Raw genomic sequence first — 14,343 nt, 5'->3', positions numbered from 1 at the left:
CCTCGTTTTGATACAGTCATTCATTCATTCATTCGTATTTATTGAGCGCTTACTGCGTGCAGAGCACTGTACTAAGCGCTTGGGAAGTACAATTATGTACTAGTAACAAGTACAAGTACAACCAATTATGCAGACTATATGAAGTATTTGGGGGAGTACAACATAAGGTATCAATGGTACTGAGTGCATACTGTGTGCAGAGCACAGCACTAAACACTTGGGAGGGTACCACACAGCTGACAGAAGAGCTTACAGTCTAGAGGACGTCACAGATGTTTATAAAAATAAATCATTTATAAAATATAATTTTGTTCTGATAGATATGGGAGAGAAGGGACTGGCGAATTCATTCATTCATTCATTCAATCGTATTTATTGAGCGCTTACTGTGTGCAGAGCACTGTACTAAGTGCTTGGGAAGTACAATTATGTACTAGTAACAAGTACAAGTACAACCAATTATGCAGACTATATGAAGTATTTGGGGGAGTACAATATGAGGTACAATTTTTAACAATTTTTAAATTTTAACCAGTTATGTAAACCAGCGTGGGCCCAAAACCTTCCAGCTACAGTCGCAGGCAAGGCTAAAAGGAGGCACACATCAAAACTCAAGATCTTGATCTGGCTCTAGAAGAGGAAGGTGAAACCTCCACTGGCATATACCATGGCTCGACTCGGGCCAGGGAGAGGGCACGAGTTTGAGATTTCGGCGATTCGCTGAGGAGATAAGACGCGAAGCTCAGGAAGAGGAGTGCAAAGGACCTCTAAAGCCAAATCTACCAAGGACTGAATGGGAGTGAAAGTATCTAGTATCCTTACTTTCCTGATTTCTGATAGAGGGCTGAAAAATAAACCTGCATTCAGCATGGAGAGGAGTAGCAATAAGGGGACCTAGTACCTGTACTCTCTTAATCCATCAATCAACGGTACTGAGTGATTACTGTGTGCACAGCACTGCGCTATCAATGGTACTGAGTGCTTACTGTGTGCAGAGCACGGCGCTAAACACTTGGGAGGGTACCACACAGCTGACAGAAGAGCTTACAGTCTAGAGGAGGTCACAGATGTTTATAAAAATAAATCATTTATAAAATATAATTTTGTTCTGATAGATACGGGAGAGAAGGGACTGGCAAATTCATTCATTCATTCATTCAATTGTATTTATTGAGCGCTTACTGTGTGCAGAGCACTGTACTAAGCGCTTGGGAAGTACAATTATGTACTAGTAACAAGTACAACCAATCATGCAGACTATATGAAGTATTTGGGGAAGTACAGTATAAGGTACAATTTTTAACTTTTAACCAGTTATGTAAACCAGCATGGGCCCAAAACCTTCCAACTACAGTCGCAGGCAAGGCTAAAAGGAGGTACACACCAAAACTCAAGACCTTGATCTGGCTCTAGAAGAGGAAGGTGAAACCTCCACTGGCATATACCGTGGCTCGACTCGGGCCAGGGAGAGGGCACGAGTTTGAGATTTCGGCGATTCGCTGAGGAGATATAAGACGCGAAACTCAGGAAGAGGAGTGCAAAGGAGCTCTAAAGCCAAATCTACTGAGGACTGAATGGGAGTGAAAGTATCTAGTATCCTTATTTTCCTGATTTCTGATAGAGGGCTGAAAAATAAACCTGCATTCAGCATGGCGAGGAGTAGCAATAAGGGGACCTAGTACCTGTACTCTTTTAATCGATCAATCAGCGGTACTGAGTGCTTACTGTGTGCAGAGCACTGCGCTATCAATGGTACTGAGTGCTTACTGTGTGCAGAGCACGGCGCTAAACACTTGGGAGGGTACCACACAGCCGACAGACGAGCTTACAGTCTAGAGGAGGTCACAGATGTTTATAAAAATAAATCATTTATAAAATACAATTTTGTTCTGATAGATATGGGAGAGAAGGGACTGGCGAATGAATTCTACATTCTTGCCAACCGGTTTGACCCAAGGAGAGGGTGTAGAGCAGGAACTCGGCTGCTTCTCCTACCTGTAACTAACTTATTTCTATGTCTAGTCTCCCCTACTAGACTGTAAAGAGCCCACTGTTGTGCAGGGACTGTCTCTATATGTTGCCAACTTGTACTTCCCAAGCGCTTAGTACAGTGCTCTGCACACAGTAAGCGCTCAATAAATACGACTGATGAGGATGATGATGCAAACTTCTTGTGTGCAGGGTTCATGTCTACCAAACTCTATTGTAAGCAGCGTGGCCCAGTGAACAGATGATGGGGGGGGTGGAGTTTCATTCATTCGGTCGTATTTACTGAGTGCTTACTGTGTGCTGAGCACTGTACTAAGCGCTTGGAAAGTAGAATTCAGCAACAAATAGGGACAGTCCCTACCCAACAACGGGCTCACGGTCTAAGGGGGTGACTCCCTCAGGGGTCTGCGCTGAACAAATACCATGATTATTATTATGGGGGGAGGGATGGGGGTACCTCACCGCTACTAGACTGTGAGCCCGTTGTTGGGAAGGGACCGTCTCTATATGTTGCCGACTTGTACTTCCCAAGCGCTTAGTCCAGTGCTCTGCACACAGTAAGCGCTCAACAAGAACGACTGAATGAATGATGAGACTGCGCTTAACAAATACCATGATCGTCATTATTATTATTATTGGAGAGGGGGGAGGGAAGGGAGTACCTCACCAATGAGACTGTGCTGAACAAATACCATGAGGATTATTATTGGAGGGGTGGGAGGGGAATGGGTTACCTCACCAACAAGCCTGCACTTAACATGATAGTGATGATGATGACGATTTGGGGGAGGGGGGTATTCATTCATTCATTCAATTGCATTTACTGAGTGCTTACTGTGTGCAGAGTACTGTACTAAGCGCTTGGAAAGTAGAATTCAGCAACAAATAGGGACAATCCCAACCCAACAACGGGCTCACGGTCTAAGGGGGTGACTTCCCCAGGAGTCTGCTCTGAACAAATACCACGAGGATTATTATGGGGGTGGAAAGGGGGGAATCACTGATGAGCCTGTGCTTAACCAATACCATGATGATGATGATGGACTGGGTAAAGGGGTCTAAGGGGGTGACTCCCCCACGAGCCTGAGCTGAACAAATACTATGAGGATTATTATGGGCGGGGTGGGGGGACACCTCACCGACGAGCCTGCGCTTAACCAAAATCATGAACATCATCATTATTACTATTATTATTATTATTCGAGGGGAGAGGGAAGGTAGTAACTCCCCCATGAGCCTGCGCTGAACAAATACCATGAGGACTATTAATGGGGGGGGGGGATACCTCACTGATGAGCCCATGCTGAACCAATACCATGATGGTGATGGGGGGAGGGGGGGAGATAATCGGGGAGGGGGGATGATGGGGGGGTGTGAGAAGGGGAGGTGTGAGGAGAAGGGGAGGTGTGAGGGGGATGATGGGGGGGTGGTGTGAGGGGGGCATGATGGGGGGTGTGAGGGGGGGTGATGGGGGGTGTGAGGGGGGATGATGCGGGGTGTGAGGGGGGAATGAGGGGGGTGTGGGGGGGGAATGATGGGGGAGTGAGGGGGGACGATGGGGGGTGAGGGGGGATGGGGTGTGAGGGGATGATGGGAGAGTGTGATGGGGGTGTGAGGGGGGATGATGGAGGTGTGTGAGAGTGTGAGAGAGGGATGATGGGGGCTGTGAGAAGGGGATAGGGGTGTGGGGGGGATGATGGGGGATGATGGAGGGTGTGTGGGGGGATAGTGGGGGGTGTGAGGGGGGATGATGGGAGGTGTTGGGGGGATGATGGGAGGTGTTGGGGGGGATGATCGGGGTGTGAGGGAGGATGATAGGGGGTGTGGGGGGGATGATGGGGGATGATGGGGGTGTGAGGGGGTGGGGGGTGTGAAGGGGGATGGTGGGAGTTGTGGGGGGGATGATGGGGGATGATGGGGGTGTGAGGGGGGATGATGGGGGTGTGTGGGAGGATGATGGGGATGTGAGGGGGGATGATGGGGGTGTCAGGGGAGATGATGGGGGAGTGTGGGGGGATGATGGGGATGTGAGGGGGGATGATGGGGGGTGTGAGGGGGGATGATGGGGGGTGTGAGGGGGGATGATAGCGGGGTGTGAGGGGGGACGATAGGGGGGTGTGGGGGGGATGATGGGGGGTGTGAGGGGGGCTGATAGGGGAGTGGGGGGGGATGATGGGGGTGTGAGGGCGGATGGTGTGGGGGTGTGAGGGGGGGCTGATGGGGGGCGTGAGGGGCGTATGGTGGGGGGGGGGGGGGGGGGTCGGAGGGGGCCGGTGGGGGGCGGGACTCACCGATGAGGCTGCGCACCTCGTCCTGGCTCAAGTAGAGGCTGAGGTTGTGGGGGGCGGGAGGCCCCAGGGCCGCCTGCCCCGACCGGGCCGGGACCCCGACGGCCGACAGAGCCCACAGCGCCCACAGCGCCCACAGCGACCACAGCACCGACAGCGGACCCGGCCCCAAGGGGCCCGCCGAGCTCATGGCGGGCGCCCGGACGCCCGGACGGCGGGCGGGGGGGGCGGGCGGGGGCGGGGGGGGCTCCCTCCTCCTCCTCCTCCTCCTCCGGGGGGCGTGGGGGGGGGGGGGGGTCGTCGGCGCGCCCGTGACCGGCCCCCGGCCCCGAGCCCCTCCCAGCCCGAGCCGGGGGCGGCCCTCCCGCCCGGCCGTCCGTCCGTCCGGGCGCGCCCCCGACGCCTCCTCCCCCGCGCACGCGCGACGCGGCCCCAGGGCGGGCGCGCCCCCGACGCCTCTTCCTCCGCGCACGCGCGAAGCGGCCCCAGCGCGGGCGCGCCCCCGACGCCTCCTCCCCGGCGCACGCGCGAAGGGGCCCCAGCGCGGGCGCGCCCACGACGCCTCCTCCCCCGCGCACGCGCGACGCGGTCCCAGCGCGAGCGCGCCCCCGCCGCCGCCTCCCCCGCGCACGCGCGACCTGGCCCCAGCGCGGGCGCGCCCCCGACGCCTCCTCCCCCGCGCACGCGCGACGCGGTCCCAGCGCGAGCGCGCCCCCGCCGCCGCCTCCCCCGCGCACGCGCAACACGGCCCCAGCGAGGGCGCGCCCCCGACACTTCCTCCCCGGCGCACGCGCGGCGCGGCCCCAACGCGAGCGCGCCCCCGCCGACATTACCGGGCCCCGCGGGAGCGCGCGCGCGCGCGCGCCGTGGGCTCGCCACCGGACGCTCCCTCCCTCCCTCTCTCTTTCACAGTGATTTCATTTTTTTTATTAAACGCTTACTACTATTACTACTACTACTAATAATAATGATGGCATTTGTTAAGCGCTTACTATGTGCCAAGCACTGTTCTAAGCGCTGGGGAGGTTACAGGGCGATCAGGTTGTCCCAAGGGGGGCTCACAGTCTTCATCCCCATTTTACAGATGAGGTCACTGAGGCACAGAGACGTGAAGTCACACAGCTGACAATTGGGAATAATGATGGCATTTATTAAGCGCTTACTACGTGCAAAGCACCGTTCTAAGCCCTGGGGAGGTTACAAGGCGATCAGGTTGTCCCACAGGGGCTCACAGGCTTCATCCCCATTTTACAGATGAGGGAACTGAGGCACAGGGAAGTTAAGTGACTTGCCCAAAGTCACACAGCCGACAAGTGGTAACAGTGATGGCATTTATAAATCGCTTACTACGTGCAAAGCACTGTTCTAAGCGCTAGGGAGGTTTCAAGGTGATCAGGTTGTCCCACGGGGGGCTCACAGTCTTCATCCCCATTTTACAGATGAGGTCACTGAGGCCCAGAGAAGTGAAGTGACTTGCCCAAAGTCACTTGTCTGCCCAAAGTCACACAGCTGACAAGTGGTAATAATGATGGCATTTATTAATCGCTTATTACGTGCAAAGCACCGTTCTAAGAACTGGGGAGGTTTCAAGGCGATCAGGTTGTCCCACGGGGGCTCACAGTCTTCATCCCCATTTTACAGATGAGGGAACTGAGGCACAGAGACTTGCCCAAAGTCACACAGCCGACAATTGGTGATAATGATGGCATTTATAAAGCGCTTACTACGTGCAAAGCACTGTTCTAAGCCCTGGGGAGGTTACAAGGCGATCAGGTTGTCCCACAGGGGCTCACAGGCTTCATCCCCATTTTACAGATGAGGGAACTGAGGCACAGGGAAGTTAAGTGACTTGCCCAAAGTCACACAGCCGACAAGTGGTAACAGTGATGGCATTTATAAATCGCTTACTACGTGCAAAGCACTGTTCTAAGCGCTAGGGAGGTTTCAAGGTGATCAGGTTGTCCCACGGGGGGCTCACAGTCTTCATCCCCATTTTACAGATGAGGTCACTGAGGCCCAGAGAAGTGAAGTGATTTGCCCAAAGTCACTTGTCTGCCCAAAGTCACACAGCTGACAAGTGGTAATAATGATGGCATTTATTAATCGCTTATTACGTGCAAAGCACCGTGCTAAGTACTGGGGAGGTTTCAAGGCGACCAGGTTGTCCCACGGGGGCTCACAGTCTTCATCCCCATTTTACAGATGAGGGAACTGAGGCACAGAGACTTGCCGAAAGTCACACAGCCGACAATTGGTGATAATGATGGCATTTATAAATCGCTTACTACGTGCAAAGCACTGTTCTAAGCGCTAGGGAGGTTTCAAGGTGATCAGGTTGTCCCACGGGGGGCTCACAGTCTTCATCCCCATTTTACAGATGAGGTCACTGAGGCCCAGAGAAGTGAAGTGACTTGCCCAATGTCACACAGCTGACAAGTGGTAATAATGATGGCATTTATTAATCGCTTACTACATGCAAAGCACTGTTCTAAGAACTGGGGAGGTTTCAAGGCGATCAGTTGTCCCACAGGGGGGCTCACACTCTTCATCCCCATCTCTCTATGTTCCAAACTTGGACTTCCCAAGCGCTTAGTCCAGTGCTCTGCACACAGTAAGCGCCCAATAAATACGATTGAATGAATGAATGAATGATGGCGTTTATTAATCGCTTACTACGAGCACAGCACTGTTCTAAGCACTGGGGAGGTTTCAAGGCGATCAGTTTTGTCCCACGTTGGGGGGGGGGGGCTCACACTGTTCATCCCCATTTTACAGATGAGATCACTGAGGCCCAGAGAAGTGAAGCTCTCTTCCTCCCTTCAAAGCCCTACTGAGAGCTCACCTCCTCCAGGAGGCCTTCCCACACTGAGCCTCCTCCTTCCTCTCCCCCTCCTCCCTATCCCCCCCGCCTTACCTCCTTCCCCTCCCCACAGCACCTGTATATATGTTTGTACAGCTTTATTACTCTATTTTTTTTACTTGTACATATTTATTCTATTAATTTTATTTGGCTTTTATGTTTTGTTTTATCGTCTGTCTCCCCCTTCTAGACTGTGCGCCCGCTGTTGTGTAGGGACCATCTCTATATGTTGCCAACTTGTACTTCCCAAGCGCTTAGTACAGTGCTCTGCACACAGTAAGCACTCAATAAATACAATTGAATGAATGAATGAATGATGGCATTTATTAATCGCTTACTACGTGCAAAGCACCGTTCTAAGCGCTGGGGAGGTTTCAAGGCGATCAGTTGTCCCACGGGGGGCTCACAGTCTTCATCCCCATTTTACAGATGAGGGAACTGAGGCCCAGAGAAGTGAAGTGACTTGCCCAAAGTCACACAGCTGACAAGTGACGGAGTCGGGATTTGAACCCATAACCTCTGACGCCAAAGCCCGGGCTCTTTCCACTGAGCCACGCTCTTCTCTTCTCTTTCATTCATTCATTCACCCACTCATTCATTCAATCCGTCATTCTTTTTTTATTCCACGTATTTACTGAGCGCTTACTGTGTGCATTCATTCATTCATTCGATCGTATTTATTGAGCGCTTACTGTGTGCAGAGCACTGTACTAAGCGCTTGGGAAGTACAAGTTGGCAGCATATAGAGACAGTCCCTACCCAACAGGAGGCTCACAGTCTAGAAGGGGGAGACAGACAACAAAACAAAACATATTAACAAAATAAAATAAATAGAATAAATATGTACAAGTAAAATAAATAAATAAATAGAGTAATAAATATGTACAAACATATAATGTGCAGAGCACTTGTGGCTCAGTGGAAAAGAGCCCGGGCTTTGGAGTCAAAGGTCATGGGTTCAAATCCCGGCTCCGCCAATTGTCAGCTGTGTGACTTTGGGCAAGTCACTTAGCTTCTCCGTGCCTCAGTTCCCTCATCTTTAAAATGGGGATTAAGATTGTGAGCCCCCCAGGGGACAAGCTGATCACCTTGTAACCTCCCCAGCGCTTAGAACGGTGCTTTGCACATAGTAAGCGCTTAATAAATGCCATTATTATTATTATCATTACTAAGTGCTAGTCTTATTTACTGAGCACTTACAGCGTGCACAGCACAGGACTGAACGTCCGGAAAGTACCATTCGGCAACAGAGACCACTCATTCATTCATTCATTCAATCAATCAATCAATCGTATTTATTGAGCGCTTACTGTGTGCAGAGCACTGTACTAAGCGCTTGGGAAGTACAAGTTGGCAACATATAGAGACAGTCCCTACCCAACAGTGGGCTCACAGTCTAAAATTCATTCATTCATTCATTCATTCCATCGTATTTATTGAGCGCTTACTGCGTGCAGAGAACTGCACTAAGCGCTTCGGAAAGGACAATTTGGTAACAGAGTCAACTTATTCATTCATTTATTCACTCCACCATATTTATTGAGCGCTTTCTGGGTGCAGAGCACTGGACTGAACGTCCGGAAAGTACCATTGGGCAATAAAGAGAGACCATTCATTCATTCATTCATTCATTCATTCATTCCATCGTATTTATTGAGCGCTTACTGCGTGCAGAGCACTGCTCTGAACGCTTGGGAAAGGACAAGTCGGCAACAGAGGCAACTTATTCATTCATTAATGTATTCATTCATTCACTCCATCGTATTTATTGAGCGCTTACTGCATGCACAGCACTGGACTGTGAGCCCACTGTTGGGTAGAGACTGTCTCTATATGTTGCCAATTTGTACTTCCCAAGCGCTTAGTACAGTGCTTTGCACATAGTAAGCGCTCAATAAATACAATTGATGATGATGGACTGAACGTCCGGAAAGTACCATTCGGCAATAAAGAGCGACCACTCATTCATTGATTCAATAAATACGATTGATTGACATTCAGTCAGTCAGTCAGTCATTCCATCATATTTATTGAGCGCTCACTGCGTGCACAGCACTGCACTGAGCGCTTGGGAAAGGACAAGTCGGCAACAGAGGCAACTTATTCATTCATGAATGTACTCATTCATTCACTCCATCGTATTTATTGAGCGCTTACTGCATGCACAGCACTGGACTGGACGCCCGGAAAGTACCATTTGGCAATAAAGACAGACCACTCATTCATTCATTCATTCATTCATTCATTCCATCGTACTTATTGAGCGCTCACTGTGTGCAGAGCACTGCTCTGAGCGCTTGGGAAAGGACAAGTCGGCAACAGAGGCAACTTATTCATTCATTAATGTATTCATTCATTCACTCCATCGTATTTATTGAGCGCTTACTGCATGCACAGCACTGGACTGAACGCCTGGAAAGTACCATTCGGCAATAAAGAGAGACCACTCATTCATTGATTCAATAAATACGATTGATTGACTCATTCATTCAGTCAGTCAGTCATTCCATCATATTTATTGAGCGCTCACTGCGTGCAGAGCACTGCACTGAGCACTTGGGAAAGGACAAGTCGGCAACAGAGGCAACTTATTCATTCATTAATGTATTCATTCATTCACTCCATCGCATTTATTGAGCGCTTACTGCGTGCACAGCACTGGACTGAACGCCCGGAAAGTACCATTCGGCAATAAAGAGAGACCACTTATTCATGGATTCATTCAGTCATTCCATCGTATTGAGCGCTTACTGCGTGCAGAGCACTGCACCAAGCGCTTGGGACAGGACAGTTAGGCAACAGAGGCAACTTATTTATTCATTAATGTATTCATTCATTCACTCCATCGTATTTATTGAGCGCTTACTGCATGCACAGCACCGGACTGAACGCCCGGAAAGTACCATTCGGCAATAAAGAGAGACCACTCATTCATGGATTCATTCAGTCATTCCATCATATTTATTGAGCGCTCACTGTGTGCAGAGCACTGCACTAAGCGCTTGGGAAGTACAAGTCGGCAACAGAGACAACTCATTCATTCATTCATTCCATCGTATTTAATTACTAATTAATTAATTAATTTAATTATTACTCTATTTTACTTGTACATATCTCTTCTATTTATTTTATTTTGTTAGTATGTTTGGTTTTGTTCTTCGTCTCCCCCTTCTACACTGTGAGCCCACTGTTGGGTAGGGACTGTCTTAGTACAGTGCTCTGCACACAGTAAGCGCTCAATAAATACGATTGATTGATTGATTGATTGATTGATTTAATAATAATAATGGCATTTATTAAGCGCTTACTATGTGCAAAGCACTGTTCTAAGCGCTGGGAAGGTTACAAGGTGATCGGGTTGTCCCACGGGGGGCTCCCAGTCTTCATCCCCATTTTACAGGTGAGGGAACTGAGACACAGAGAAGTGAAGTGACTCGCCCAAAGTCACCCAGCTGACAATTGGTGGAGCCGGGATTTGAACCCATTCATTCATTCATTCAATCGTATTTATTGAGCGCTTACTGTGTGCAGAGCACTGTACTAAGCGCTTGGGAAGTACAAGTTGGCAACATATGACCTCTGACTCCAAAGCCCGGGCTCTTTCCACTAGGCCTCGCTGCTTTTCTACTTATTGAACGCTTACTGGGTGCAGAACATTGGGCTAAACGCCTGGAAGGTACAATTTGGCAACGAAGAGAGACAATTCATTCATGTATTCATTCATTCATGTATTGAGCACTTACTGGGGTGCAGAGCACTGGACTAAGCGCTTGGAAAAGTACAAGTCGTCAACAAAGAGAGGCAGCTCATTCATTCCTTCAATCGACTTCATTCATTCATTCCATCGTATTTATTGAGCGCTTACTGCATGCAGAGCACTGGACTAAACGCTTGGAAAGTGTAATGCGGCAACAGAGACAATTCATTCATTCATTCAATCGTATTTCTTCATTCATTCAATCGTATCTATTGAGCGCTTACTGTGTGCAGAGCACTGGACTAAACGCCTGGAAAGTACAGTTCGGCAACATAGAGAGACCATTTGTCCATTCATTCATTCATTCATTCATTCAATCATATTTATTGAGCGCTACTGTATGCAGAGCACTGGACTAAGCGTTTGGGAAGCACAAGTCGGCACCAGAGAGGCCATTCATTCATTCAACTGTATTCATTCAGTCAGTCGTATGTATTGAGCGCTTATTGTGTGCAGAGCTAAGCCCTTGGGAAGTACAAGTCAGCAACATACAGAGACGGCCCCTACTATTTATTGAGCACCTACTGTGTGCACAGCACTGTACTAAACGCTTGGAAAGTGCAATTCGGCAACAGAGAGACAATTCGTTCATTCATTCGTTCATTTAATCGTATTTATTGAGCACGTACTGTGTGCAGAGCACTGGACTAAAAGCTTGGGAAGTACAATTCGGCAACAGAGTCCATTAATTCATTCAGTCGTATTTATTGAGCGCTTACTGCGTGCAGAGCACTGGACTAAACGCTTGGAAAGTGCAATTCGGCAACAGAGACAATTCATTCGTTCAGTCAATTGTATTTATTCATTCAATCGTATTTATTGAGCGCTTATTGCATGCAAAGCACTGGACTAAATGACTAGAAAGTGCAATTCAGCAACAGAGAGAGGCAATTCATTCATTCAGTCATCTTTATCGAGCGCTTACTGTTTGCAGGGCACTGGACTGAACTCTTGGAAAGTACAATTCGGCAACACAGACAATTCGTTCATTCATTCAATCGTATTTATTGAGCGCTTACTGTGTGCAGAGCACTGGACTGAACGCCTGAAAAGTACAATTCGGCAACAAAGAGAGACAACTCATTCATTCATTCATTCCATCGCACTTATTGAGCGCTTATTGTGTGCAGAGCACTATACTAAGCGACTGGAAAGTACAGTTTGGCAACAGAGACAATTCATTCATTCCTTTAATCATATTTATTGAGTGCTTACTGCATGCAGATTACTGTACTAAGTGCTTGGAAAGTACAATTCAGCAACAAAGAGACAGCGCACAAAGCACTTCTCTAAACGCCTGGGAGAGCACAATAATAATAATAATGGTATTTGTTAAGTGCTTACTACATGCAAGGCACTGCACTAAGTGCTTACTGTGTGCAAGGCACTGTGCTAAGCGACAGAACAGACACATTCCCTGCCCACAGTGAGCTTACAGTCTCATAATTATTAGTATTATCATTATTATCATTATGGTATTTGTTAAGTCTGGAGGGGAAGACAGACATTAATATTAAAAAAATACAGATCCATTCACTCACTCATTCAATCGATTTGATGGAGGTGCTCACCTTGTGCAAACCAGTGTACTAAATGCCCGGGGGAGCACAACAGAACAATAGAACGGACACAATCCCTGCCCACAGCGAGCTGACATTCTCACAATAATAATTATTATCATTAAATTGTTAAGTCTTGATTGGGAGACAGATGTAAATATATAAAAAAATTACAGATTCTTTCATTCACTCATTCAATAGTATTTATTGAGGCTTTTACCATGTGCAAAGCACTGTACTAAACGACTGGGAGAGCAAAATAGAGCAACGGAACAGACACATTCCCTACCCACAGCGAGCTGACAGTCTCATAATAATAATAATTTTGGTATTTGTTAGGTCTGGCGGGGGAGACAGCCATAGCTCTAAAATAAATTATAGAGTCGTTCATTCACTCATTCAATAGTATTTACTGAGGCGCTTACCATGTGCAAAGTACTGTGCTAAACGACTGGGAGAGCACAATGGAACAGACACCTTCCCTACACACAGAGAACTTACAGCCTCATAACGATAATAATTATGGCATTTGTTAAGTCTCCAGGGGAGAGACATACATTAATATAAATGAATGAATTACAGATTCATTCATTCAATCGTATTGATTAAATGCTTACTGTGTGTAGAGCATTGTACTAAATGCTTGGGAAAGTAAGATATAATAATAAACAGTGACATTTCCTGCCCACAATGAGCTCACAGTCTGAAGTGTGACAAGCATTCGGTACAGTGCTTTGCACAGAGTAAGCGCTCAATAAATCCCTTTCCTCCAATGCTCCCCCAGAGACCCTCCACTTTGGCTTCTGCCCCCTTTACTCCACTGAAACCACCCTCTCTAAGGTCACCAATGACCTTCTTCTTGTCAAATCCAGTGGCTCTACTCTATCCTAATCCTCCTCGACTTCTCAGCTGCCTTCGACACTGTGGATCGTCCCCTGCTCCTCAACACGCTATCCGACCTTGGCTTCTCAGACTCCGTCCTCTCCTGGTTCTCCTCCTATCTCTCCAGCTGTTCATTCTCCGTCTCCTTTGCGGGCTCCTCCTCCCCCTCCAATCCCCTTACTGTGGGGGTTCCTCAAGGGTCAGTTCTCTGTCCCCTTCTATTCTCCATCTACACTCACTCCCCTGGAGAACTCATTCGCTCCCACAGCTTCAACTATCATCTCTACGCTGATGACACCCACATCTACATCTCCTCCCCTGTTCTCCCTCCCTCCAGGCTCGCAGCTCCTCCTGCCTTCAGGACACCTCTACCTGGATGTCCTCCCGCCACCTAAAACTCAACATATCCAAGACAGAGTTCCTTATCTTCCCTCCCAAACCCTGCCCTCTCCCTGACTTTCCCATCACTGTGGATGGCACGGCCACCCTTCCCATCTCACAAGCCCGCAAACTTGGTGTCATCCTTGACTCCGCTCTCTCATTCACCCCACATATCCAGTCCATCACCAAATCCTGCCGGTCTCACCTTCACATCATCAATCAATCAATCAATCAATCGTATTTATTGAGCGCTTACTATGTGCAGAGCACTGTACTAAGCGCTTGGGAAGTACAAATTGGCAACACATAGAGACAGTCCCTACCCAACAGTGGGCTCACAGTCTAAAAGGGGGAGACAGAGAACAGAACCAAACATACCAACAAAATAAAATAAATAGGATAGAAATGTACAAGTAAAATAAATAAATAAATAAATAAATAAATAGAGTAATAAATTTGTACAACCATATATACATATATACAGGTGCTGTGGGGAAGGGAAGGAGGTAAGACGGGGGGATGGAGAGGGGGACCAGGGGGAGAGGAAAGAAGGGGCTCAGTCTGGGAAGGCCTCCTGGAGGAGGTGAGCTCTCAGCAGGGCCTTGAAGGGAGGAAGAGAGCTAGCTT

General features: G+C 48.6%; 1 protein-coding gene across 1 annotated transcript in view; it reads right to left on the bottom strand.

Annotated features, from left to right (window-relative positions):
• The window catches only part of RYK (receptor like tyrosine kinase), a 243,138-nt gene extending 238,671 nt beyond the window's left edge, over positions 1-4,467 (bottom strand). Inside the window, exon 1 of the mRNA XM_038744510.1 lies at positions 4,281-4,467. Within this exon, the coding sequence (XP_038600438.1) occupies positions 4,281-4,467 (187 nt within the window). The remainder of the gene's footprint in view (positions 1-4,280) is intronic.
• Positions 4,468-14,343: the final 9,876 nt, after the last annotated feature.

This window comes from Tachyglossus aculeatus, chromosome 1 (assembly GCF_015852505.1).
Source record: "Tachyglossus aculeatus isolate mTacAcu1 chromosome 1, mTacAcu1.pri, whole genome shotgun sequence".
Taxonomy (NCBI): Eukaryota; Metazoa; Chordata; class Mammalia; order Monotremata; family Tachyglossidae; genus Tachyglossus; species Tachyglossus aculeatus.
The sequence above is the reverse complement of the archived record's forward strand: the minus strand, read 5'-3'. Positions and strand labels throughout refer to the sequence as shown.